Source organism: Impatiens glandulifera, chromosome 6 (assembly GCF_907164915.1).
Source record: "Impatiens glandulifera chromosome 6, dImpGla2.1, whole genome shotgun sequence".
Lineage (NCBI taxonomy): Eukaryota > Viridiplantae > Streptophyta > Magnoliopsida > Ericales > Balsaminaceae > Impatiens > Impatiens glandulifera.
The window spans coordinates 5,138,237-5,166,125 of NC_061867.1; the positions used below are offsets into that span (position 1 = coordinate 5,138,237).

Genomic DNA, 27,889 nt, shown 5'->3' on the forward strand with positions numbered 1-27,889 from the left:
TGAATTTTTTTTATTTTTTTTAATTTTGAATTAAATTCTACTTGAGTGACTTTAACAAAGTTTGAGTCCACAAGATTTGTTTAATGATTTTGTAAAATTTGTTAGTAATTAATATATATTTTTTTATTTTAATATTAAAATTTAAAATTAAAATAAATATTTTTTTACAAATATTTGAAAATTTAATTTAATTCAAATTTTCCAATCCAGCTTAACTATTCAAATTTATAAACTCGTTGAATAGAACTAAAAATAAGGTTTGACTTGTTTGTATCCTAGAGATTTTATTTAGTTTGCAAGTTGATTACTTTATTTATTAATATAATTTAAGGGATAGAGTATAAAGTTTATATTATTAATAAATAAGTAGGAAAAAATAAAGTTTGTTACGAATTGCTAGGTTTGGAATTGACTCATTCTATTCTTACAAAAAAATTTAAATTTAAATAAAGAAGAAATTGCTCAACTTTACATAACATGGTCCCACAAGCGACCCGACAAAAAACGGATTCTCTCGTACGACCCACCCGTTTGTCCCTCCCTTCTTCCCCTCCTCAAAACATCCATTAGATAGATTGTCGCTCGCGTTCGCCTGAGTTTTGCCGTCATTATTTTCCGGCCACCGACGGCAGTTTCCGATCTACCATGTCTTCCTCTGACGATGACGACGATGAATACCTCGCTCAGTTTCTCGAATCGGAAGTTCTCGCTGGAGGGTCAGATCAGGTTTTTATATTTAGATCCGATTGATATTCGTGTTGTATTCCATAAACGTAACTGGGTGATGTCGAAATTGTTTATCTTTATTGCAGGAAAGTGATGAAAGAGAAGAGGAACAGGAGAATTTGGAACCGCAGCAGAAGAAGTTACGAACAGATTCATACGAAGATGTAATAAGTACTTCGATAGAACCTTCATCAGTGCTGAAATCTGGTCCAGATTCGTGTTCAGAAAGTCGAAATCTTGTGAACAGTCGAGCAGTCCCGAGGAGGATTCATACAGGGATTTTTAGCAAGATTCCTCCTGAAATCTTTCATCATATCCTCAAGTTTCTATCTTCAGAGGTATTCTCTTTTCTTTCTGCTTCTTTCCATACAGATTTTTCGTGTTTTTTTTTGTTCAATTGATTGCTTATAAAGTAAGAAATGCAACAGGATCTTGTTTCATGCTCGTTGGTCTGTAGATTTCTAAGTTTTGCAGCTGCTGATGAATCTCTGTGGCGTAGGCTGTGAGTATTTCCATTTTGAATTAGAGTCTCACTGAAATAATGTTAATTTATAGTCTTTGTGCTTGATGTGTGAAAAGTTAAAGCTTTATGTTCTTGCTTTTCAATTTCCATCTTTTATCCATTTGTTTAATCTGGTGGATCAATTTTGATATTTAATCTCTCATCCAACTTAAAATCCAGTCATGGGACTCGATTAATTTGTTGAATTGTAGCAAGTATGTAATGTATATTACAGTTTTTAATAGCGGGTTTCATTAGGTATTTGTTGCGATGGGGTCTGTTACCACCTACGAAGAAGTTGCGTAAATGTCCTTGGAAAAGTCTTTACATTCAGGTAACCCTTAGAATATCAGAATTTTCTCCTCTTTTTTTGGCTCAAATTTGAGGTCTTAAGTTCGGTTTTCATTGAAAACAATTTAACTGAATTGGGGTCATGGCAGTTGGATGTAGTGCTAGCCTCTTCGAGGGAAAAACACTGGTTACAAAAGATATCCAATTTGGCATGCCTATTTGGATATTGTTGAGTGGCATTATCTTCTTCTAAACTTGACCTATCTTCATTATAGCGTGATGAAGAGGACTTGGTTGAATCAGTGAGGAGTTGCCCGCCTGAGTTCAAAGAATACTATGTTCAGATGCATGAATCGAAGAGAAGCCAAGCACCTCTCCTGTCTCAGGTAGATCAATCTGATTGGTTTATCTTTTGGAAACAGAACATATTCTCATTGACACAAATTTTTAAAAAAGATTGTTAACAGTTTATCATCTGGATTTGAATTCAAATGAGCTATAGACCATATGGAAACATTTTTTTTTATTAGATTTGGCGACGGTACTTAATCAAACACAGATTCAAAATTTATTGTGGTTTTTCGTATGGATCTGGATTGGGGACAAACCTTCTTCATATTCTGCCCCAAACAAAAAAACTGCCTTATCTTGCATTTGAGTGTATGCCATATTCAGAATGGTATAATGGTCACAAGCAAATTTAATCTTTATTTTCCCAACCATTTCTTTGGTTTTACAACAGGTGAATGATAACCGATTCATTCTCGACAAGACAGTTGCTGACCAAATATCATTGTGGAAAAGTAGCAAAGGGCTATCGGATAAAGTGATAACTGACCATGCATGTTCAGGAGAAACCTGTACTTATTACATTATTGAGAATGCATTTGTTTGTGAGAAGACAGGAAATGTTCATGGTATGAAAGAACATTTAACAATTGTTTATGACTGAGCTCATTATTAATACATATATTCTTGTCGTTGGTGGTGTAGTTTGTGATGATAACTGCCGAGAGACCATTCTGGATCCTTCGAACGAGCTTTTTGTTTGTACTATATCTGGTTACTGCTCCGACAGGCTACTCTCCCCAGCTGAAATGGAACCAGACACTGTAAGACAAATCTGGACTAGCTTCTACAATTCTATTCAATTCTGTTCATTGCCCAGGAAGAGGGATTTTTCTATAATTGTATTACTGTTTGATCTTTCTGCTAATTGCAGGAAATGCAGCAATCGGGTGCTGATGAAGCAGAGCCATTCATGGGTTCTGGCCGGTTTGGTAATATAACGAGCCTCCATTCATTTCCCATCATTAAATGCTTCATTTTTCTTTTATATAAGATGATAACTCATCGTTTATCTTATTTATTTCAGCTCGAGCTTATCTTCTGGGTTATAATTGTGCTGACGAGAAGGAACTTGAGCAATGCTTGCGGTTTTGTTGATTTACTTACAATCCTATCTAATACATCTTTTTATTTTTCATACGTCTGGATTGAATATCTTGTTGTTGTTGTTGTTCTTTTTATTGCTGGTATTTGTTTCTTTGAACCTAGTGAGTAGTAGCATTAATATTTAATGTCATATCTGCCTTTGAAGCTAGTGAGTAGTAGTATTAATGCCATATCTGCCTATATGATCTTATGTAATTAAAGAACAAAGGTTATAATAATGTTATGTTTTCCAGAATATCTTTGATCTATTCACCCTTTAATAGGTTGTTTGATCTTATTAGGATATTGTCTGAACTGGACATCGAATTAGTCTTTCAGGAACTGAATCGAAAGGAAGCTAGCTGAATAGAATAGTCTCTCAAGAAACAGCTCGAGCTTTAGCAAAAGCTGCTTTTCGATTGGTTGAAAGTCTTCAAAGAAAATGGCAAGCAGCCCATGGTAGAGCGCGGTAGCAACGTGTGCTAGGGAGCAGTATAGCGCGGTAAGCGTTAGTACCTTGTTTTCGAGCTGCTGTGTACTCTTTCAACTTTTGCTCGGCTCGACGATAATTAAGTAACCTTATTAAGTGAGCCATCCAACAGCTGTGAGGTTGCGGTCTTTAAGCTCGACGATAATTAAGTAACCTTATTAAGTGAGCCATCCAACAGCTGTGAGGTTGCGGTCTTTAAATTGATTAAGGAAGGTTGATCTCGAGTTTAGAACTTGTACATAGAGATCAGACCTTCCATTTTTTAAATATTAAATAAACTCCAATTTTTTTTTAAAGAGATCTTAATAATAAGAACAAATATCAAGTTCTGAACTTGTACGTAAAGATCGGACCTTCCATTTTTTAAAATATCAAATAATCTTTAAATTTGTACTTAGAGAGTGCTTTTTTAAGTATAAAGAAGAAGAAAATAAAATACATAATAAATCGACTCAATTTTCATGCTAATTCTTGTCGAAGCATGAAAGTTCCCCAGAGCTGGTTACGCGGAGTGGTTCGCACGGAAAGCATTTCTCTCCCTAAATATAGGGTAAAAAGTGAATAATCTCATTCAACTGTGGAACTCATTTTACACTATTGAAAACTTCTTAATAACTTTCGGTTTGGCTACTATGATAGATCTCAATTCGCTCTTCCTATTAACTAGTATACTACGCGCTACAACTAGCGGCCCCTTTAGACGTAAAGGAAAATGCTAGCGCGAGAAAAGTTTTTTTTTCTTGTGAAGAATAGGTTTTGACTTGCCCCTTAATTATTATTAGTAAGATAAGTTTGGAACTAACCAAGCAATCTGGTTGCTTGTTGTTCGCCCCGTATCACTTTGATACTCATTTGAGACATTCAATGCACTTGATGTATACCAAAAAGAATAGGGTTTACATAAAAAAAAAAAAATAGGGTTTTTCGTGGGCTGTTTGGGAGAGGCAAAAAGAAAGCAATAAGGCTCAGATTAGATCAATCTTAAAGGTTTTTCATTATCCTCTGAATCCGACTAGAATTAGGCTTCAATCATCCATCAGAACAAGTGATTTTATCAAACGACAAAGGATCAAATCTTTATAAATTCGTCGATTATAAGTAAGCGGGTTCTTTCAAACCTCACCATTTAGATAATTTATTATTAAAGATGTAGGTTTTTATTAACAGACTAAAATGTCACACTTATTTTACTACCGAATTTAATTACTTAATTTAAAATTTTGTATTCAAAACCTTTAATTTGATTAATTTCAATAATTAAATTAGTAATATTATTTATTTATTTATTTGTAAAACATGTAAATAATAAATTAACTTTTGAAACGAAATAACAATTGATATAAAATAAAATCAAATAAGGAGGAAATTTGACCATTCAACCAATTTTTAGTATAAAAACTAATTAACTATTAAAATTGTATTTTTATTATAAAATAGTAAAAAGATAAAAAAAAATATAATTAAAAATAGTTCACAAAACTCTTATAAAATAAAGTTGATTTATTAGATTTTGTTTTGGTTAAATTCAAATTTAAATAGAAAAAAGAGAAAGGAAAAAAGAAAAAACAAATAGGCTCTAAATTGACTGATGTTGACCGGTTTAAACCGGTTCATAGACAAACCGGGTTATACGTCATAAACAGAACCAGCTAAGAATCGAAGCCTAGGTTTTTTCAGGACCTCCGTAGGATTTGATCATGTAAGAATCAATGTGCTAAATTCTTGTGATTTCTAGGTTTAAGATCATCAGATTGATATGAGGACGATTTCCCTTTAGTATTTATTATCAATTTTCTATCCAAGTGGAAAAATTGCTGATCTTTTTACTATCTTTGAGTGTCAATATCATTATTACTGGTTGGGAGTTCGATTTTAGACGTTTAACCTTAAGTTCCTTTCATGGGTTTCAACTGTTCATAAGCTAGAAGTTTAGGAAACTTATAATTTGATGAAATGCTAATTCTGGGCGTACCATCTTGTGATCAATAATAGGTGTACCATCCTTTGATCATCTTCAAAACCTGCCTCCGGGAACCTATAGATTGATACCAGAGGGAGAAAATGTCAACTTTGCAGAGAACACTTCGAAGCATCCACGCAGCTGTTGAGACCCCCAGATTGATCAGATTCTCTTTGCATCCTCCAAAAAATGTGATCCTATCTTAAGAACTTACTTTTCATCAATACCCTTCTGGCATGATTGACTGAACTTTTCATTTCTTCTCATTATTGCATTGAAATCGAATTAGGACATTGAAGAACTTGCATTGATTATTACCCATCTTTTTGTTTAATGTTTAACTAAATCGTGTTCTAGTTATGAATTAATGTTGAATGACTTTTGTGGCATTGTGGGGACTGATATTCTTGTCATATCATGAAACTCGTAATCAGGTAGAGGTGGAATATGCTAATGGTAACGTGTATAATTTGTCAGCAGAGTTTCTAAGAATATATAGCCCGGCTGTTGATGGCAAGATCAGATCAATTGGAGGAGATAAGGTAATGAAAAATACAACAGAACAAATTTCACTATTATTATTTACAATTAGCAAGCTTTTTTCTTTCTGTACAAAAATGACCGCGTTGAACTCTCTAGCATTGTCGCTGGACCTTGTGCTTATTGGAGTTTTCATGTTGATCAATTGATGGAAAAAACAAAGTTCACTTCAGAAATCGACTGTTTGTCCCATGTTAGATAATGATTTATTGTTAGTGTATTATTTACTCAGGGCATTTGTAAGCATCCATAAAACCTTTTTTACTTACAACCCACCCAATGTATCTTAAATAGTAAGAGTTTTGAACTAAGAAGCTGAACTCTCTGATGTTCGATTCTTACGATTAAAGTGGAGGGTTATGGTGATGGGATGTTGCGCTCGCCTCCTTCAGGGGAAAACAGTTTTAGCTAATGTAGTGTAGGTGTAGCTCAGTGGTTAAGTGTTTATTCCTAAGCGGAAGGTCATTGGTTTGACTCTACTTGGCGTGTTTAAAAAGAAAAAACTGTTTTCACCATTAGGATTTATTTTTGAGGCTTTGTAAGTTGTAACCATCAGTCTTCTGTCAAATCTTGAATGCCATATGAAACATTAACTTTGTATGAAGGGCCCATTTGGAAACACTTTTCTGGATGTAGATATGTATTCAGATCTAGATGAGAAATAATCGATAAATTTTTGAATCTCTGTCCAATGGTAAGAGAAATCTGCACAAAGAGAAAGAGTTTTTACCATTAGGATTTCTGTTTGAGGCTTTAATACCATATGAAACATCAAACTTTGTATGATCATTTGGGCCCATTTGGAAATAATTTCTGAAAATGTATCCGAATTCAGATGAAAATTTGTCAAGAAATTTCTTAATCCTTATTAGGCATAGTTTCATCCAGATATATATGCCTGATAATATTTTCAAAGAAAATGATTGATAGTTTATCGTTTGGATCCCATTTGGAATCAGTTTTTCAAATATGTGTATGGATCAATTCTCCTTTGGTATCAATTCTTGTACATGAGTGTAATATGAACTGCATGAAAAAGATCTCAAATGAAAGATTAAGAGGATTATTTTTCATGCATTGATTAGGTCATATCTGGACGTCGCCTTGTTGGGATCATGTCTGCAGAACCAATAGGGAACTATGGCGTAAGGTGCGTTTAACAGATTAGAAGCTGATTTTCTATCCATCTATAGCTATTGGAGTTAGCAAGTAAATTCCATGTTTTTTCTTAGATTGATTTTCTTTTGGTTGTTTAAATACAACAGGATACTGTTTGATGACTTGCATAAGACGGGAATCTATACTTGGGACTATTTCTATTATCTTGGGAGCGAAAAGTTCAACCTCATGAGAAGTTATATAAATATACTTAAGAAGCATGGACTCAATCGCGATCCCCCAAGACGAAAATGATTGATGGCGAAGGCGAAGTTCTTGTTGTTAACTTGTTATCTAGTCTTTTTATTTCAAATTTTCTTGTAAAATTAAACACTTACCTTAAATTTAATAGGATAAAATATTATTTTGTATTCTCAATTTGCATTAAAAAAAGCTTTGGCTAGTTATTTTTTCTTCTTTAAAAAAAGAAACTAACATTTCCTAAAGTGGAATTGTGTTTGAGATATTTGTTCTTTTAAATAAAATTATTTATTTGAGCAATTTTCTTTAGTGGGTATCTTTATATAAAAAAAATTACACTTGTTTAATCTTGATTATAATAGCTTCTTTGCTAAAAAAAAATGATTTTGTCTAAAATAATAAACAATAATGTTTGTTAGAAAAAGTTGATCAAATAAACTTTTTCTAGTTTGATCTAAAAATTTATCAAAAAAATACTTTATTTATTCACTTTTTACCTAAAAAATAATTCTAATTCATTAAGATCTTTTATATCAAATAAAATATTCTACTTTTTTTACTTTAATAATAAAATATTTATATATATATATATATATATATATATATATATATTAAATGTATATCAAGATTTAACAAGAATAAAATAAAATAAATAAATTACAACAAAAAGTAATATATCCAGAGTGTTTGATACACTTAAGGAAATAAAAAAATATCTATTTTTATATATTATTTTATATTTTGAATCAATTAAAAGATTTATACTTTCCAAAACAAAATAAAGAGAGGAAATTAAGAGTTTTAAATGCCTAAAAAAATGAGTGATCATCTAGATAAAAAAAAACAATATCTTATAATATTTAATTTATGCATCTTCTCTATATTAATATTATCATTAAATAATAATAATATAGATAAATGTTATGAACTACTAAAATTATCTTTAAGATAATATATATATTTATTGTTTATACATATTTGTTTAATATATCAAAATTAAAATAATTAAAGATTTAGAGTATATTTTTAGTTATAATATATTAAATTGAGGTGCTTAATCTAATTAAATTCAAAGTTAAAAAGGAATTGATATAAACCGGTTTTAAAAAAAACCGTTCATGAACGAGCCGGGTTATCCATCATACACAGAATCAGCAGAAATCGAAGCTTAGGGCTGGGAATTTTTAGCCAATTGGTTTTTGATCATTGCCGACTTTAAAGTTGAAATCTTTGCTTTCTGGAATGCCTATTCGACTACTAACAATTGCGTAGGTCTTTCTCTCTCTCTCTCTCTATCTTCTTCTACATTTTTCACTCGGATTTGATCATGTAAGAATCATTGTGTTGCATTCTTTTGATTTCTAAGTTTAAGATCTTCAGATTGTTATGTGGACGATTTCCCTTAAGTTTTTTTGGTTCGTTGAGCATTTTTTTACCATCTTTGAGTGTCAATGTTGTTATACTGGTTCTTTCTCTCATGGATCAGTCGGGGAGTTCGATTTCAGATGTTAACCCTAAGTTCCTTTTATGGGTTTCATGGGTTTCATGGCTAGAAGCTTAGGAAATACATAATGAATACTTTTTATTGCTGGGTTTATTGTGAAAGAGTTTGGAACTTCAGTCTATTTTAACATATGTTCTATGTTTAGTTTTGGCAAGCTTCTGGGAATGAATTTTACTAATTTCTACTATTGGGTTTTTTTTGGAGAACTAATTTTTTATGTATTGGGTGACAGTTTATCAGTTCGTGGAGGTGGATGGATTGATCGAGCTTCTGAGAAAGATAGTTGGGATAATTTTGTTGAAGAGTAGAAGATGCAAGGAGCTTCAAGGAATTCTTGCAGTCTCCTTGTTGTGTTGTGTGGGAAGGTCTCTGAAGATGATAAAAAGCTTGATGTAGATAGCAGACTGAGTTATCCTTTTCCAGAGATAACTTCTTTTGGACGTCTTGAGGTGCAAATATTTGTGTGTGAATTCTCTTACATTTGTTATTTTTTGAAAAACAGAGTTATTTGTTTGGAATTACCTGCTTACACGTTAATAAAAATCTTCGTTTAAGCCCAAGGACAAAAGCATGTACACTTTAAACCAAGTGAACCCTTACAAACTTATCATCTTCCCTTGAAACCCAAAAACCCAACAACCTAGGAATTGTCCCTTGAATTCCCTTCCAGTTTTAGTTGATTGTTCTTTAATTTTTTTTGCACTGCATTCTTGGTTGATGATGTGCAGATTCAAACTCTGACTAGTCCAAGCATAGAGGATTTCAGGAAAGCTCTTGATGCATTTCAGCCTAATTTTGTGTATCTTCAAGGAGAACAGCGCTCCAACAATGAAGTTGGACCTCTTTCGTGGTCAGGGGTTGACTTCTCCAGTGAAGAAATGGTGGCTGGGCTATTTGATACATCAACTCCAACCACTGTAAGCTACAGTTTTCATGAATATGCCATCCTTTTTTCATTGACTGTTGCATTTATTTCTACAGCAATTTTCAGCTATTTTATTGAGTTTCTATGATCTTCCTCATAAACTCATCTGGCTATTCATTGTAATTTATTCGGCTTACTTTTCACCTTTTGCATCATTAGTGGTTTATATATTTGGTTCTTCTTACTGTTGAAGTCCTAGGTTTTTTCATATTTTTAGTTTTTCTGGTTATGGATAAGCCTTTTCTTGTTATCTTGTTTATTTACTCAATACATCTGCAGTATTAGCCCATTTCAAAGCTGCTTATACTGTTGCTTTTGATTTTTCATCTGCACATAAACATAAAATTCAAAAGAAACAACATAACCAACTAAAAATACTGTTTTTAATGGAGTATGAATAAGGGGTGCGAGCTAGGGAATGTTAGTACTTTGTATTGATCTCTCTTTTTTCTTACCTTTTCTCCTTACTTCTAATATTTAAATTTGTATGCATATCCTTTTCAATACACTTGCTTTATTATTTAGTCACAAAATGTCCTGGTCTCTTTGTATCAACTTCCACTAAATAAATAGTGTAGATTTCTATCGACCAATTTTCCATTTTATTTACTTCTTTGTGTCATAATTGTTGTCGTGATCTATTATTGTATGTTTATGCAGGTTTATCTGGAGATTCCAGAGGGTGAAAAGTTAGCTGAGGCAATTGAGGCAAAGGTGATATATACCGTATCTAATTATGGAGACATTATATGATAGTAAACTATAAGGTTGTAATTCACCAGGGTAGTTCAAGTCTAAAGAGTCTTGCCTGAGAGACCAGAGGTCTTAGGTTTGATTCCTACTAAGAACTCCCTGATTAAAGTGGGGACCATGGCTGTGGGAGTTTCAGGGAAAAACCCTGGTTTTAAAAAATTAAATAAAAACTAATCCACAAGTTTGCAACTAACTGATCTGGTGATATTTTTCTCTGTATTTGTTTTGCCAGGGAGTTCCTTATGTGATATACTGGAACAGTGACTTCTCACGTTTTGCCGCCTGCCATTTTCGTCATGCATTGTTATCAGTTATCCAGAGGTACATTACCATTTCTTACAATCATTACTTACTATCTTCTTGAAAATCATTGATCTGGTAACTCTTTGAGATATGTTGTGATGTTGATCCCCCAATTTTGAAAATCTGAATCTTGACTGCTCAGATACCCTTTGGGTTTGTGTAGATAATTGTTCTGTATTAGAAAATTGCTGTGATAGATGACATAGTTGTCTTCTTTTTTTCTCCTTTTGAATTACAGTTCTTCCAGCCATACATGGGATGCTTTCCATGTTGCAGAAGCTTCATTTAGGCTCTATTGTGCGAAAAACAGTCTAGTCCTTCCATTTAATAACCAGAAAGCTGAAGGAAAGTTGGGTCCCTCTCTTCTTGGAGAGCCTCCAAAGATTGATGTTCCTCTCCCTGAGATAGGTGAAGAGGATGAGGAGGAAGGCTCCTCAGATGATCACCTGGCTATAAAAATATATGATGATCATGTGAATATTCGGCTTCTTGTATGTGGAGAGCCTAGTATATTGGTGAGTTCATATTCTTGTATATACTCTATAAGTGCTTGTTTGATGTGATTTCCAAAAAAAAATCACCATTCATTATCAATCACTTCTTCCATCAAATCTTATAATTCATGAATCAAAATGCGCTTACTTTATTTTTATAACAGTTAAAAATATTAAATACTAAGGATATTTTAGTAATTCTACCCAATTAATACAAATAAAGGAAAAAAATAAAACCAAGTTCAAACAAGCTCCAAGTACAGATGCGAACTAGTTTTTCCATGTACAAAGTAATTTCTTGACACCTCTATTGGTTTCAGGATGATGGCTGTTTAGGTGCTTTGGAAGATGGCCTGAATGCTCTCTTGAGGATAGAAGTAAGTTTGGATAGTGGATTACCTTTTTATTATGCTTTTCCCTGTAAAAGTTTGTGCTAGGAGTATTCATATGGCATCAGTTTCTGCAATTTCTGTTTTATTTCATACTGACCTTCTTTTCTATTTTCTACTGTATTAGATGCGTGGGAGCAAACTCCATAGTCGAGTCAGGTATGTAAAAGTCTCAAACCAATAGATACATAGTATAACTATCTGTTTTCCCCTTTATAAAAAAATGCAGATAATTTACCTTTAGGCGCTCACTTAATCTAAATAATCAAGTGCTTATTTGTTAGCTATTATTTAAAATCACTTATTTAGATTCAACTCAAATTAGGCTTAATTCGGTATCTATAGTATATTAATAAAATTACTGTCACTATAAGGGTAAACTAGTAATTTATTATGTTTTATTAAATCAACGTACATACCACGTGCTTAAGAATTCAGATATTTTCTTTGGTTTATTCAACATTGATTTTCTAAACACTTGGGCTAATTCGGCACCAGTATTTCGCATTCAACACTTAATTTTCAGTTTTATCAAACAGGGCCTTACTCAGTTTGTGAATGGCACATGTTATTCTTGTTTATACAGTTCTGACATAAGCTGTAATATCATTTAGTTTGGATTCCTTTTTAATTTGTTTTTATATATTCTTAACCATCTCTACCTTGTATTCAACCTCACGGTTAATTTTAATTTACGCCGAAAGCTCTAAATGATCTCTTTCATGCTTTATTCTCTGCAGTGCTCTACCACCTCCTTTGCAAGCACCAACATTTTCACGTAGCGTTATGACAATGCGATGTGATATAACAACAGCTAGTGCTGCCCATATTTCACTTTTGGTGTCAGGTAGTGCCCAAACCTGCTTTGATGATCAGGTAAACTCTAAATGATATCTGTGGTATTCATACGTTAAAGTTCTTTTCTGGTATGAGTTGCACAGTAATTGGAGTTCTAAGAAATTCAGTTTTCACCTATTTGCTTTTAGCTTATGGAAAACCACATAAAGAGTGAAGTTATTGAGAAAAGCCAGCTGGCCCATTTGCTTCCGGAAGGTGAGAAAGACAAAATGTTCCATTCACACCCACGGAAGTCGGACGCAATTGCTTGTGGTGCAACAATATTTGAGGTCGGCATGAAGGTTCCGACATGGGCTTCCCAGGTTTTCCCTCAATCTTTTTTCTATTCATGAAATCTTGGGCCTTGTTTGATGAAGAGCATAACTCCTTATCTCATCGTCAATCAAATTATGAATTAAAATATCTTTATTTTTTATAACATTTTAAAATATTAAATATTTGAGTTATTTAACCCAAATAATCCACTTTTTCATCCAACTAAGTTTTTTCCCTAAAGAATGGTTTACTTCAAAGAAAAGAAAACCGACATAAAAAGCTCTTAGTTGGAGATGTTTTGCTTGTGATTTCTGCAATGGAGAATATCTTAATAATAACCTTATATTTTCACCAAGAAAGTGTTTTGTTTTCCTCCAGTTTAATAGTTCCTTTGTTCTTGGGTGTCAAAGGATACAACCAGCACTGCATTATAAATTGCAGATAATGCATATTCTTTTTTGTACTATTAAGTTATCATTATCGACCCAGAATAGCTCAAGTTGTAAAAGTGTTACTTAAGATGTTGAGATCTCAAGTTCGATTCCCATTTGAAACTGTGGGATGTGGTGCTAGCTTTCTCCACGGAAAAAGTATGTTCTCAGAGAGAAATATATATATTAAGCTGCCACTGAGCATTCAAAAAATGCTTTATTGTGCATCTAATTTATTTTATCGTTGGATTGTTGTTTAGATATCCATACCAATGAATTTCTGTATCTTACCTAAAGTGAAGAAGACATGGATATCATTCATGTAAAATGCCTATCATTTGAGTTTATTTGGTCCAAGAAAAGCAATCTCCACATTTCTTTTCACTAAAATACTGATACCTCTTCGAAGAACAATAATAAAAATGATCTTCACCATAGATGTTTGTTATGCACTTTTTTCTCATACATTTGGTATGTTTCTATTCAGGTTTTAAGTCAGCTAGCCCCAGATGTTTCATATCGTAGCTTAGTTGCACTCGGGATTGCTGGTGTACAAGGAATAGCTGTTGCACCATTTGAGAAACACGATGCAAATCGACTTCTTTTCTTCTGTTCTAGGCAAGGCAAAGATCCAAACCCGAGCAATTCTCTACCCAAAGATGTTCCTAACTGGTTGAGACCACCTCCTCCTAACATAAACAGATTTGCAAAGTGCAAAATGAGTCCAAGTCCTTGTAATGGCATTCAATCAGATAATGGGACTGGGTTACCAAATGGCACATCAATACATTTGACTCCTTTATGTAACAAATCTAACGTAGCTGCAATGAGGCCCATTCCTCATGTACGTCATCAGAAGATGCTTCCTTTTTCCACAACATTTGAGGTAAATGGATATGATGGAAGCCAAATAAACCCTAGCATGGCCATTGTTCCTTCTTTAAAGCATGGTTTAGCTGGATCTACCCCAATTAGCCACCGGAAACTACAGTCAGGATCATCCCAAACTAATAAGCAGCATTTCGTTCCGCTGAATCCCCTGCCTCTTAAAAAACATGGTTGTGGAAGAAGTCCGATACACGTTTGTACAGAGGTGAGCTTAATTTTCCCTGTTGTCCTTTTTTCTAGACCAGAGTTTTATCCCTGAAAAAGACCTCTGTTATGACCCCCGCTTTAATCAAAGTACTTTTAGTGGGAATCAAACCTGAACCTGAGTCCTCTCAGCCCTTAAGTTTTCCCTGTTATACATATCTTATTTAGAAGTTTAGTATCATATTCTTTTTTTTTTATTCTTTTTTCCATTTTCTATTGTGTCATCTTATGTTTTGAATGTTATTAATATTCTTATAGGAAGAGTTTCTGAAGGATGTGATGCAGTTTCTTATCCTCAGAGGACATAACCGCCTCATTCCTCAAGGTGGACTAGCAGAGTTCCCAGATGCCATACTTAATGCTAAACGACTAGACCTATTCAATTTATATAGAGAGGTAAACTTTTAATGTCAAAAATGTCTTAAGTTGTGACGATCAGATAGATTTTGCAGCTTATTTTTTTACATTTTATTGCTTAGGTTGTTTCAAGAGGTGGGTTTCATGTGGGAAATGGCATCAATTGGAAAGGGCAAGTTTTCTCAAAGATGAGCAACCATACTGTCACCAATAGAATGACTGTATGTTTGTCCTTCTTAATGCTTCTTCTGAAGTTTTACATTTATTTATTTTTCTCCATATTTGAGGTGCCGTATATAAGACCATATCTGATGTAACAGGGAGTAGGGAACACATTAAAGAGACATTATGAAACATATCTGTTGGAGTATGAGTTAGCCCATGAAGATGTAGATGGAGAATGTTGCCTCTTGTGTCACAGGTTCCTTTTTTTATGAACTTATGCATTACTTTTTACCTTTTTATTTCAGACCAGAATTTATTTCCCTGGTGGAGTCTATCACATCATCCACCGAAAAATTATATTTGAGTATATGATCCTTGTCCTGTACCTTACATTATGATATTTATTCTTGTTTCCTCAGTAGCGCAGCTGGTGATTGGGTTAACTGTGGGATATGTGGCGAGTGGGCCCATTTTGGTTGTGATAGGAGGCAAGGTCTTGGTGCATTCAAGGTAAATATATCTCTTTAGCTCCATAATAATCAAATGGATCTTTTTAGTAAAAAAATCAATGGGAAATGAATGTTATCAAAAGGGACAAATATATGCTGAACCCTTAGAATGAAAAATATACCCACAAACTAATTTTTCTTTCTTGTATTAGTGGAAAGAAGACAAATTTATTTGCATCACTTAATGTACTTTGTTTTCTTGAAAATGATCTGGATGAAGACTTGAACCCGTGACCTAGGCACATGAGTTTTTGCGCTCAACCATTGAGCTAACCAGTATTGAGTGGTGTATGTCTTTTTAGATGTTCATGCATATATTGCAGCTTTAGGTAAAATTTATGTATATATATGTCATTTTATCCTATAACATAATCCAAGACTTACGCCTGGTTTGATGTGGGAGTATTTGGAATAACCTCCTCATAATCAATCACTTTTTTCATCAACTCATTCAAATTGTCATCTAAAATACAAAATACCCCTACATTATCAAGATTTGTAAAAAACAAGTTTATTTCGTAAATTATCTGTATCAAACAAGCCATTAGATTAAGATCCAGCATGATGTAATGGGTTTGTAAAATGAGTTGGAGAGAGGTAGAGAAAGAATATATATTTAGTTTTGTTTTGATTGTTGCAGGATTATGCAAAGACAGATGGTCTAGAATACATATGTCCTCAATGCAGCATTTCCAATTTCAAGAAGAAAGTGGCGAAAACATCCAACGGTTATTCTTAGTTTTTTTTTATTTGACAAATCCCACTGTTTGTACGTCTCTTCTCCACCCACCACCTCTGAACTCGGAAGGAAAGGGAGAAAAAAACCCTATGGAATCTGCTAATGGTGTAAAAAGTAAATGTAACATTTAGTTTTCGCCACTTCTTCCTGTGATAACAGACAAAGAGGTGGAGGAAGAAGAAGACTGGAGAATTGAGAAATAGAGGAATAAAGGGATTTGCAGGAAATATTACCGATTTTTTAGTGGGACAAGAACTATGGAGGATTTGAAGCAGCAAAATAGATGGTTCTACCTTCTTTTTTCTGTAAAATATTGTAGGTTTATTATTAATATTGTTGGTTAATTAAAAACCGAGTTATTGATTGTCGACATTTGATTAAAGATTGGATAAATAGGTGACCTTTGTATTGTAGAACTTGTGTTCTACTATAGTATATATAGGGATAAATGTTTTCCATTCATTTACTTTTGGACTTTCTTTTAAATCTCTAACTGCCTTTTGACTTGTAAGCTAACTGTAATTTTGCTGTTGAAACAAATGCTTCCAAACAGAGATATGTGTTTTTTTAAGTCAAATGGTTAGTTCACTTGAAAACACTTTTGTTTTTGTCTCTGTATCTGAAAATGTTATGGAAACCAAGTTTAGACAGTAGGTAAGCTCCTTTGAACACTCAAAGTTAACCTTTTTTATTCTTCCCGAGCCATTTGATCGAAGAAAAAGATAATTCCATCCTGGCACATTCTATCTTCTCGTCTTTGAATTAGAGTTTTCATCTGCCTGATGATATCATCCTTAACTTTTAAAAGATCCTCGGCTTTGATTCAGGCCCTTATCAATTTCTTCGGAATCGAATCGATATGTATACATAAACAAAATGTTTTCAAATGACACTTTATAACATCTTGTACCTTATATTTTGTTGACAAAGTTACATGTCATGATGGTAAATGGTTCTTAATTCAATAAATAAATAAAAAATGTTATCTAAGGAAATCCCCTTATAATATAATTGGTCTTTGTTAGTTTTTTATATTGTAAATATTTTTAGTTCAAACTTGAGGTTAGATTTTTTATTTATACTTTTTTAGAAAAGTTATAAATATATATATAAATTTCCTAGACTGCAAATAAACCAACATTATATGATGTTAAGATGTAATTTAGTTAAAAACATTTGCATGAAATTGTTTTAATTTGAATTGGGTTATTGTGGATAATAATATTGAAATGTTTGCTAGTTTTAATTGAATTTTCAAATAGATTAATTGAAGATTTTTTTGTGAACATCTATTAGACATCTTTGGCCTCATCTTGACTTTCATTATATTATTTAAATGCCATCTTCCACGTGAAGATGATTGTGATTGATAACAAAATTATATTACTAAAAAAAATCATGATTTGAAACTTAAGGCCTTTGGAGAGGAGTTCCATTTTGACTCTTTCAAATGAGATGACTTTAAAATATGGTTTAGTATTTAATTTACCATTCAATACTGAATTGTTATATGATTTAACACATTGAACATTTCTTAAACTACTAATATAAATGGAAATTATACATTATTCTTAAATTGAGATTATCAACTTAACTAAGTAAATATATATTTAAATTGAAGTCGTGATAACGAAGAACCAATCAATTTTTTTTATATATATATAGCAATTAAACGACTTTTTTACTTATAAATTAAAATTTCAGAATTGTCTTCATTTATAAATATTATAGAAGAATTTCTTAACTGGATTCATATAATTGGAATAAGTAAAAAAATGGATAAAATATTAATTTTAACATTATCTATTTGATAAAGATGTTCAATAATGCTGTCTGATCAAGTGAAAAAAAAATGTCAATTGGTATGTTTTATTTTAGAAGATGGTCTATATGAGACAATAATTTCTCTTATTTCATTGGATGTCTTTATTTGACGAAAGTTTAAAGTCCCAACTCCAAATAAACAACATTTAGTACTTATTCTTCAAATAATTAAATTATTTGAAAATATTCTTATTCAATGAAAAGGAATTATTAAGGTAAAATAATCAATATATTTTTAGTATTTGCTCTTTTAAATAATAAAATTAGAGTATTTTCTTTAAAATGAAATTATTCATCTACTTATTACATGTATTTTAATTAATTTTATAGAAAATATAAGTTGATAGGGTGTTAAATTATTTGAATTTAATTTAAGTAAGTCACTTTCAATAATCCTAAAGAATTGTAAAGATAACTAGTTTCAACTTATCATGTAGAGAACTTTTCAATCAAATCGATTACACATAATATTATACAAATTGTGTAAAGCATGAACTTTTTAACAAATTGTTTTACATAGTTTTGATAGTGACTACAAAATCGAGAAATCGATGAGTATTTGAATCAAAAAACGAGCTCAAGTCTTTTGATTTTGAGAAACGTTTAACTTCAAATTATAATATATTTGAATCATTAAATTTTATAAGATAAGGAATTGTGGTAATGAGTCTGAGTTGTTACCATTACTATTAAAAAAAATTATATTAATAATTATGTATTTCATACTCCATCTAGGCATTGTGTCTCACTTTTTTTAATGGAGATTCACCCTATATAAACTTGTTACACCTAAGATTTTATTCTTTTATTGACTCGATAATGTTAATTGAACCTAAATTGAAGTGAAAATTACTATAAATAACAAACATATATTTGATGTCTATTTCAGTTTATGCAATTTTGTGCTTACAGTATGTAATTGACCACCACATCTTACCTAACATTTATACAAGTAGCTAAAATATATATATTCAATTAATGATATAGAGGGCTTAAATTACATACTATATACAAGTTGAGGGCTATATGATATTTTATAATATATAAAATATATTTGTTAAGAAAATTAAATTATAAATATTCATAAAGGAACATGTAGCTTACCCACTAAGTTGAATTAAGGGGACCAACAACTTATAAGCAACCATGTTCTTTTAATATATTAAAAAACATTTATGTATTTCTCTTAGACTTAGTATGTTTCTTTAAGTTCTATTTTGTGAATAAATTTACCAAAAACTTAGCACTACATAAAGATTAAATTAAAATATAATTATCAAACACACATCAATGACACCATTATCAAAATATATAAGAGTTTATATCAAAATAATATAAAAAATAAAAATAAGAATCATTGTTGAATATCTTAATGCATGATCTTGTCCATTATGAATTTATTATAATAAATCTAAATTATTGAAATAATATTGAGTGGGGTTGATTTTTAGGAGAGATATAATATTATTTAATACAAAATTTAAAAATATTAATATTAATATATAATAATAAAATATATATTTTTAAATAAAAGATATTTTAATATTTTAATTAATTAATTAAGTGATCTAATTAATTAGAGAATTAATGAAATAATATTTGATTAACATAGAACTTTTTATATCTCAACCAACAAGTTCTATATGTTTGATTATGATTCTATTTTTAAAATAACTATTTATAATAACTTAATAAAGTAATTAAAATAGAAAAGTCTTGATTGAAAAAATAAATACACATATATATTAAATTTTGAATAATAATTTTTTTAAAAAAAAATTATTATACCATTTAACTAACTAAACTAATATTAAATATAATATAAAATTATCAATATTTTAATATAACAAGTTAAAAAAAACAAGAACAAATTTATTCCCTGATAATATAATTTTTATAATTAGAAACCAAAATGTTAAATTTTATTGATAAAAGTAAATTTCAATAACACTTTTTACACAAAAATAAAAATCAAAGTGGGGATAATGAATCTAGAAATAAATTATAAAAAGAAAATAAATAAAAAAAAAGAAAAGAAAAAAACAAAACAAGATGAAGATAATGGAGAGAAAATAGAAAAGAAAAAGAGTTTCTAAAAGTCATAGTGGACCAATAATAAAGATTTGGATAATCCACGTGTCATCATTAGGAGCGTTCCCGGAGGCATCGCAAACGCGTAATTCAAACGCTTAGAATCCTTTCAATTAAAAATTGCGGTACACCGCGTTCGTTCCCCCCACAACCGGAGTTATAAATATTTCCATTTTCTTCAATCACTCTCATCATCTTACAACCAATCTCTCTCTACCCAGATCAGGTATCTTACTAATCTCGCGTTTTTCATTTTTGTAGATCTTGTTTTTTTGTTTCTTAACTTTGTTTTAGAAGGAAAGAACTTGTGTTAGATTGTTGATCTGATGAGAATGGATAAGGGAAAGTAGATATAGATTTGTGGGTCTGATTGCAGATTTGGGTTGTTAGAATTTCATTGCGATGGATTTAAAAGGCTTGGACTTTGATCATTTTAGTAAATTATATGCAGTTTAGGTTTTGAATTTGGTGATTTTGTTTGTGTTGAATTATGCTTTTATGTTGAGATGAGAGGATCAGATTAGAATTTATACATTTGATTGTGATTTTAGCATCAATATTCAAACTTGATCCAAATTTCAATAGTAAAAGGACTTGACAATAGAAGATGTTTAAGGGTTTCTCTTTTACTACTACACAATAGACATGAATCATCTTTCTTTAACCGATTTAAATCTGTTGACATTATCTTTTGTTATGAGATTTTCAAGTAATGTTATTCATAACTTGAATTGGTGTTTAGGAACAATATTTTAAGACTGTTTCTCGGTTTCTCCTTTGTTTTTGATTGAGTCTCGTGCTTTTGAACTTGACAACAGACATGAATCATCTTTCTTTAACCAGTTTATATCATTGACATTATCATTCCTTATGAGCTTTTCGAGTAATGCTATTCATAACTTGAAATTGGTGTTTAGGAACAATATTGTAAGACTGTTTCTCCTTTGTTTTTGACTGAGTCTCGTGTTTTTAAACTTGACAACTGTCTCTTAAGCATCAATTTGTTTTCATGAAAAACACATTTTGGAGAATCGACTTCCCTTGTAGTAGTGTTTCTTCAAGAAGTCTATTCCATTCTTTACTTAATTAGTTATGTTAACTTAATTTCATCAAATTGTAACAGATTCCAAAGTATGTAAGATTGCCAATTTGCCATTGTATAATTTGTCTGTCATTGATAAATAACAGTTTTTAATCTTTTGATCATATAGATTATTGTTTTAAGCAATGGGGAAAGACAAAGACAATGAAGGACAACATGATGACAGAGGTGTTTTCTCTCAAATTGGTCATGCCATGGGAGGATACCCACCTGGTCAACACGGATATCCTCCACAACAAGGATACCCTCCTCAACACGGATACCCTCCTCAACAAGGGTACCCTCCACAACAAGGGTATCCTCCTCAACAAGGGTACCCACCTGCAGGTTACCCTCCTCAACAAGGTTACCCACCCTCTGGCTACCCTCAACATGGTGGATACCCTCCCGGTTCATCTGCTCCTCATCAAGGAGGTATATTCATTTATGTGTTTTGATCTAATATAATCAAATAAAATCTGAAAATAACTCATCCCTCAATCTAAATAATGAAGTTCATTTGATCATTGTTATTTAGTTTCAGCTCAAATTATGTTAGAATATGACTTAACTCGGTAATATAGTGTACAAAAACCAACTTTAACTCCTCAAAACTAATCAAATTACGTCACTACGAGGGTAAAATTTAGTCTTTCACGACTTTTCCGACATTATTCTCACATTAGTTTCATGTTTTATCAAATCATTTTCCATATCAAATACTTCAAATTTATATGCATTTTGTTTATTCAACATTTATCTTTCACATGTCATTTAAAGTTCGATTACTCTTTATATTATATCCTAACTAGGTAGGAAAAAAGGGTGTCTCTTACTTTCAGAAGCATGAACTCGATAATACAGAATGGGTGTAAAAAAACAACTTTAATTCCTCAAAATTTATCAAATTAAGTCACTACTAGTGTTTTCGGACATTAGATCAGCATTTTATCAAATCAACTTATCAATACTTTAAATTATAGACATTGGTTTATTCAACACATTTAAAGTTCAGCACTCAACAAATACTTAATTTCTGTTTTTATCAAAACCATATTTACTCTATTATATCAAAAATCATCTCTTACTTTGAGAAGCCTTGCTGATTTGTTGTGTAATTCTAAATTTAGGTCATGGAATCGGTGTTGGTGGAATGCTGGCTGGTGGTGCAGTTGCAGCGGCTGCTGGTTACGGTGCATCCCATCTAGCCCACGGTGGATCGCATGGTGGATCGCACGGAGGTTATGGTGTACCAGGAGCACATGGTGGATTTGCACACGGAGGATACGGCCATGGAGTGGGTCATGGAGGTAAGCACGGAAAGCATGGAAAGTTCAAGCATGGAAAGCATGGAAAACACGGCAAACATGGTGGTGGCAAGTTCAAGAAGTGGAAATAAGCCATTTTTCCAAGTTTTTCTAATGTTATAATAAGGTCTTCTCCGCGGACAAACAAAGAAAACAAAACTTGCTCTATCTTCTTAGTGGAATGATATTTGACTGTTATTTTATCTATATATTATTATGTTTATGTAATGCTTTTTTTTCATTATGATGTAAGACTTTCAATTGCTTGCTTTATATATATAATATGAATGAACTTATTTAAAATTTACATCTATGTCTGGTTCATTAATATTTTGTCATGATGATCAGAAAATAATTCTGTTTTCATTTGGTAAGAAAGGGATAAAATTATCATTTGATAAGAAAGATTTGAATGAATTAGATGAAACATTTGTAAATAAAAGAGTGAATGAAAAAAATGATTTTTGATAAATTTTTAGATCAAATTACATAACAATTTTTCTAATCAACATTTTTTAGGAAACATAATTGATTTTGATTTTTGACCAAATAATTTTTTTTTATAACAAATAGGAATGTAATAAGAACTCTCTCAATAAAATAAAATCACATTGTAGCTTTGGTTGAAATGTGAATATTGGACCAATAAGTTGTTCCGAGTTCAAACCGAACAACTGAACCGTTATGACTTAGTTCAAGAAATGTTCAACCAACAACTACTCTATTGGGTAAAAGGTTTAGTGGTCGCGATCTGATTTGCATTCCATAAGCAAAATTTCTATATAAAAAACGATAAACTGGTTATGCAATATTCATCATATGTATCACTACATTTGTAACCTACAAGTTGATATAGGTTTGGTTTTGGAATATATTTAATCAAACAGCATTATAAAACATTAATAAAAGTTAGCAAATGCCCAATATTAACATCATTTAAAATTCAAATTATGTCCTCCCAAAATAGATTATCATGAGAAGTATTGAGTATTCATTGCCTATAATAATTAGTTCAAATTGTACTCAATTAAAACAAATACTCAAAAAATACATCTTCTTTAGTTTTTTAATTAGCACTAAATTCTTATTTGTTCTTGAATTAATAACAAATATACATTATTTCATCATGCAATCAAATCAACAAATAAAATGATCATATTACCCTATTTTACATTTTTCTAAACATGTTAATTCAATTTCAATCCTAATAAAATCATAACAATATTTTTAGTTACAACTCTAATTCAAATTATCCAACCAACTCAAGATCTTTCATCCCATACCAACATCGATAAGACTATGACCAGCCGGTTTCCTTACTCGAAGATCATCCATTATCCGTCTTAGTTCATCCGCCTCAAACCATCTACCCGCACCAACATACATATTAAAGAGACAAACATAATTCGAAATGTTCTTCGGTTCTAACCTAAATAACACTTTCGCAACTTCCTTACCCATCTCAACATCCTCATGATAACCGCAAGAACTCAATAGCGCACCCCATATACCCGCCTCGGGTATAGTTCCCATTCCTTTCATAAATTCATAAGCTTCTATAAGCATCCCATTTCGACCAAGCATATCGACAATGCAAACTTTATGTTCCGTTTGAGGTTCAATCCCGAACTCATCCAACATTTTATCATAATAAAAACATCCTTCGTTAATAAGCCCGAGATGACCACAAACCGACAAAAGATTAGTAAAAGTACAACTAGTCGGACTCAAACCAAACCTAATCATTTCATCGAACAACTCCATCGCCTTAAAACCATCCCCATGAAACCCGTAACCTGATATCATCGAATTCCAAGCCGAAACCGACTTCTTGGGAATAATTCGAAACACTTGTTTTGCGTTTTCCAACATCCCACAATTGCTATACATGTCAACTAGACCCGAATGAACAAACGGATTCTTATCGAATCCGACTCGAATAACTCTCCCGTGAATTTCCTTACCGTGTCTCGAGAAACCTATCTGACTACAAGCCGAGAGAGCGCTTGCGATAGTGACTTCGTTCGGTTCGAAATCCATAACACGAAATAGTTCTAACGCCCTTTTACCTCTCTCGTTACGAGAAAATGCAGAAACCAAATAATTCCACGAACTCAAATTGTGGTTCTCGAACAACATAAAAACTAACTCCGCATTGTCAATTTCTCCCAATCTTCCATACATTGTAATCAACCCGTTTTGAACACGGGTATCCACACCTGCCCGAGTTTTAAAAACCAGCCCGTGAATTACCTGTCCCTCAATCACCGATTCACGATTCCCACAAGCTGAGATAACGTTCACTAGAGTAATCGAATCAAGCCCAAAACGCGACTCTCTCCTCATTTTATTGAAAGTTGTCAGCGTTTCCTCGAATCGAAAATTACAAATGTACCCTGCAAGAATTGTATTCCAAGAAGCTGTATCCATAATATCATAATTTCTAGAAAAGACTGAAATAGCCAAACTCAAATCTCCTGTATTAACATACATAGACATCAATGAATTCAATACATGAATGTCGCGTAAAAATCCCACCTTTAACAGCCAAGAATGGCTCGATTTTCCAAATTCACGAAATTCCGAGGAATTGCAGGAAGAAAGAATAGCCAGAGCAGTTGAAATACTGAATTCAGGCTTCAACCAAAGAAGTTCTTTAAATAACATATGAGCTTTCTTACTAACCCCGTTCATAGAATATCCAAACATCATAGTATTATACGAAACCAAGTCTTTCGCACTCGTCGAGTTAAATAAGAGCTCAGCAGCGTTAATCTCGTCGCATTTGGAGTACATATCCATCAGATTATTGATAACAGATGAACATAATGAAAAATCTCTCCTAATTGAGTAAGCATGTACCGATTTTCCTTCTCTCAAAAGTATATATTCAGCACAAAGAGGAATTATAGTGAGTATAGTTACCTCATCAGGTCTAGACATTTCAGACATAATCTCAATCACTTTCCAGACATTTCCATTTGAAGCAAATCCATCAATAATCGAATTCCACGAAACCATATCCTTAAAACTCATTCGTCTGAAAATAGTTTCTGCAGCATCAACATCCCCGAAATGAGAATAGAACGATATTAATGAATTCGCAACTGAAGATTGGGTATTATCCATATAACCCAATTTAATTCCATAACCATGGATTGCTTGACCGTTTTCAAACTCAAACAAACAAGTAGAGGCTGCAATGGCACTTGAAAGAGAGACATTGTCTGCTAACTCATCAAAAAATGTCATCTTTCTGAAATATACAAGACACTTCTCAGGATTGTCATTGTAAAGACAACCGTTTATGATAGCATTCCAAGAAACAAGATCTCTCGAATGCATCTCAGTGAATACACGTTCAGATGAGTTCAAATCGCCACATTTAGCATACATGTCAATGAAGGCATTACACAAACAATGATCTACAAGTAACCCAGATTTTAAACCTAAACTGTGTAAACACAAACTTTTTCTTTCTTTGTCATGATCAGATAAATTAGATAGAATAATAAGAACACTTGTAGCATCAAACCAATTCCCATTTTGCATCATTTTACGAAAATATATCAGTGTTATTTCAAAGTAACCATTTTCAACAGCTGCAGTCATCATCGCATTGCAAATTATAACATCCTTATGAATAATCTCCTCAAATAACTTTCTAGAAAAATGAAAGTACCCACCTTTAGAATAAGCCATTAATACTGAGGTGCAAATGGGTAAATAAGTAAGAAAACCAACCTTCAAAGCTAAGCAATGGAGTTTCGCATTACTCAAATGGGTAGGTTTCGCAGCAGACAACTTAATTTGATCAAGAACATGAGAAAAACTAACATTTTGAAAGCACATTTCTCTCTGCGGAATTTTATCGAACAGGTGGTGGGGACCAGAATATTGGCAAAAACCCGGCAATGATGTGAAGGTTTTGATCGATAAGAAAGCATTTCTTTGTGTTGGGTAGCCATAAAATGATGGGAAATGAAATGGGAAACAAAATTGAGTGATTCTGTGACGGAAAACTGGAAAACAGGCTATTTTGAGTTTACTTGTGGCCGCCGTTCTTCTGAAAATGAGAACTTTGGGCTGAATTACCCAATTGCGCATGCGCTGAGATTAGACTGGTTATCAGAGAAGTATATTTTCTTCGATTTTATGCTACTTCATCAGGAATTGATTAAGTTTCTTTTAGGAGCTCTGATCTGCTAATTCCACCATTAAAATTCTTAACTATTTGCGAATGAAGAAGATAGAGGAAAATTCGTATTGACTCTTTATTTATATGAAGCATTTAATATTAACCCGTAAACTTTTATTAGTTTTTCTTAAAATGATATTACTTAAACATAGGTTGTTTTGAGCTGGCTCATTTTGGTTGATTAGAAGATATAGTTAATCGATATTTATCATTAATACGGATCTAACCAATCGAATTAGGTTGGACTTAAACAAAATTTGGGTTGAGCTTAAAAAAATAACGAAAAAGTTGTGAAAAAAATAAGTGGATAAATGTTTTTTTTTTAATTAGATAAAGAAAATAGTGTATTACATTAAAAATATATATATATATATAAAAAAATAAAAAATAAATTATAAGTGATATGACATATAAATTTTTTTTTTTATATTTTTTTTTCGGAATTAATTTCAGCTCACTCGAGCCCTTAAAGGTAAAGATTGAAAACAATTTTTTTATAGTTCTTATTTTAAAATAATTCAATAATTGAATAACTTAACTACTAAATATATAATTTTTTTATTTTTTTATTTTTTTTCTAAAGTATCCCCACCTTTGTCTAAATCAAATATACATATTTTAAGATCATATATAAAATATAAATATTTTAACAATATCAGTTACCGTCACTATATTGATCCAACACAGTTTTGATCCTAATATTTTATCGTGTTCAATTCTATTGATTTTAACAATATCAGTTACTGTCACTATATCCATCCAACACACAGTTTTGATCATTCGATTTTATCGCGTTTAATTCTATTGATTTATGTTCCATTCAGTTTTGAAGAATAATACAAACATCGATATACCATATTCTCTACATTAAATAATTTTTTTAATATTATAAATAAATAAATTTAAAACTCTTATAAAATATGAAAAATAAATAAATAGATTAGTGATATTATATATTTAATTATGTTTATTAGTGTTCGAAGCAAAATCAAGATGAAATTGGAGCAGAGTTGAAATTGGAGCAGAGTTGAAATATGAACACAAATACCATCATCTAACATCAACTACCAACTACCAGTTAAATTGGAGACAAATCGCTCCTAACAGACAATTCAGATATCATACCATCATCTAAAATCGTAGTATGGATTATAATTCACATCACTGCCCATCATTAACTAATGCCCATATAACCCCTTAAATGAATACCCAAATATCTCCTTAACCTTGTACTATGGGTTCAAATAGCCTCCTAAACTTCAACTAGTATCAACTAAATTCAATTTTTTTTGGTGCGGAGAACGACACATTT

The 27,889-nt window shown here is 31.8% G+C and overlaps 5 protein-coding genes across 8 annotated transcripts; 4 read left to right on the forward strand and 1 right to left on the reverse strand.

Moving 5' to 3' along the window:
* The first annotated feature begins 500 nt into the window (after window positions 1-500).
* Window positions 501-3,209, forward strand: LOC124941553 (F-box protein SKIP31). The gene is made up of 9 exons (XM_047481893.1): window positions 501-726; window positions 813-1,064; window positions 1,155-1,228; window positions 1,487-1,562; window positions 1,795-1,905; window positions 2,262-2,436; window positions 2,513-2,631; window positions 2,742-2,799; window positions 2,895-3,209. Exons 1-9 carry the CDS (start codon window positions 646-648, stop codon window positions 2,963-2,965), a joined length of 1,017 nt encoding a protein of 338 aa, XP_047337849.1. The 5' UTR covers window positions 501-645; the 3' UTR covers window positions 2,966-3,209.
* Window positions 3,210-5,093: 1,884 nt separating this feature from the next.
* Window positions 5,094-7,466, forward strand: LOC124941404. 2 transcript variants are annotated; one of them, XM_047481724.1, is made up of 5 exons: window positions 5,094-5,142; window positions 5,436-5,594; window positions 5,838-5,945; window positions 7,029-7,093; window positions 7,209-7,465. In XM_047481724.1, the coding sequence occupies exons 2-5, from the start codon at window positions 5,505-5,507 to the stop codon at window positions 7,354-7,356; spliced, it is 411 nt and encodes a 136-aa protein (XP_047337680.1). In that variant the 5' UTR covers window positions 5,094-5,142; window positions 5,436-5,504; the 3' UTR covers window positions 7,357-7,465. The 2 variants fall into 2 exon arrangements, with proteins under 2 accessions (XP_047337680.1, XP_047337679.1); XM_047481723.1 differs by lacking the exon at window positions 5,094-5,142 and having other exon boundaries at window positions 5,155-5,594; window positions 7,209-7,466.
* Window positions 7,467-8,417: 951 nt separating this feature from the next.
* LOC124941403 (AT-rich interactive domain-containing protein 4-like) lies at window positions 8,418-16,538 on the forward strand. Of its 3 annotated transcripts, none has more exons than XM_047481720.1 (16): window positions 8,418-8,574; window positions 9,039-9,255; window positions 9,535-9,723; window positions 10,392-10,445; window positions 10,717-10,805; window positions 11,026-11,302; window positions 11,602-11,658; window positions 11,798-11,829; window positions 12,411-12,546; window positions 12,657-12,830; window positions 13,702-14,307; window positions 14,565-14,702; window positions 14,786-14,884; window positions 14,984-15,084; window positions 15,248-15,338; window positions 15,978-16,538. In XM_047481720.1, exons 2-16 carry the CDS (start codon window positions 9,118-9,120, stop codon window positions 16,074-16,076), a joined length of 2,280 nt encoding a protein of 759 aa, XP_047337676.1. In that variant the 5' UTR covers window positions 8,418-8,574; window positions 9,039-9,117; the 3' UTR covers window positions 16,077-16,538. The 3 variants fall into 3 exon arrangements, with proteins under 3 accessions (XP_047337676.1, XP_047337677.1, XP_047337678.1); XM_047481721.1 differs by having other exon boundaries at window positions 8,421-8,570; XM_047481722.1 differs by having other exon boundaries at window positions 8,433-8,631.
* A 3,541-nt stretch (window positions 16,539-20,079) lies between these two features.
* Window positions 20,080-22,686, forward strand: LOC124942529 (annexin A7-like). The gene is made up of 3 exons (XM_047483050.1): window positions 20,080-20,217; window positions 21,203-21,507; window positions 22,203-22,686. Exons 2-3 carry the CDS (start codon window positions 21,219-21,221, stop codon window positions 22,469-22,471), a joined length of 558 nt encoding a protein of 185 aa, XP_047339006.1. The 5' UTR covers window positions 20,080-20,217; window positions 21,203-21,218; the 3' UTR covers window positions 22,472-22,686.
* A 745-nt stretch (window positions 22,687-23,431) lies between these two features.
* Window positions 23,432-26,584, reverse strand: LOC124942786 (pentatricopeptide repeat-containing protein At4g19220, mitochondrial). The gene has a single exon (XM_047483341.1). The coding sequence runs from the start codon at window positions 26,484-26,486 to the stop codon at window positions 23,652-23,654; it is 2,835 nt and encodes a 944-aa protein (XP_047339297.1). The 5' UTR covers window positions 26,487-26,584; the 3' UTR covers window positions 23,432-23,651.
* Window positions 26,585-27,889: the final 1,305 nt, after the last annotated feature.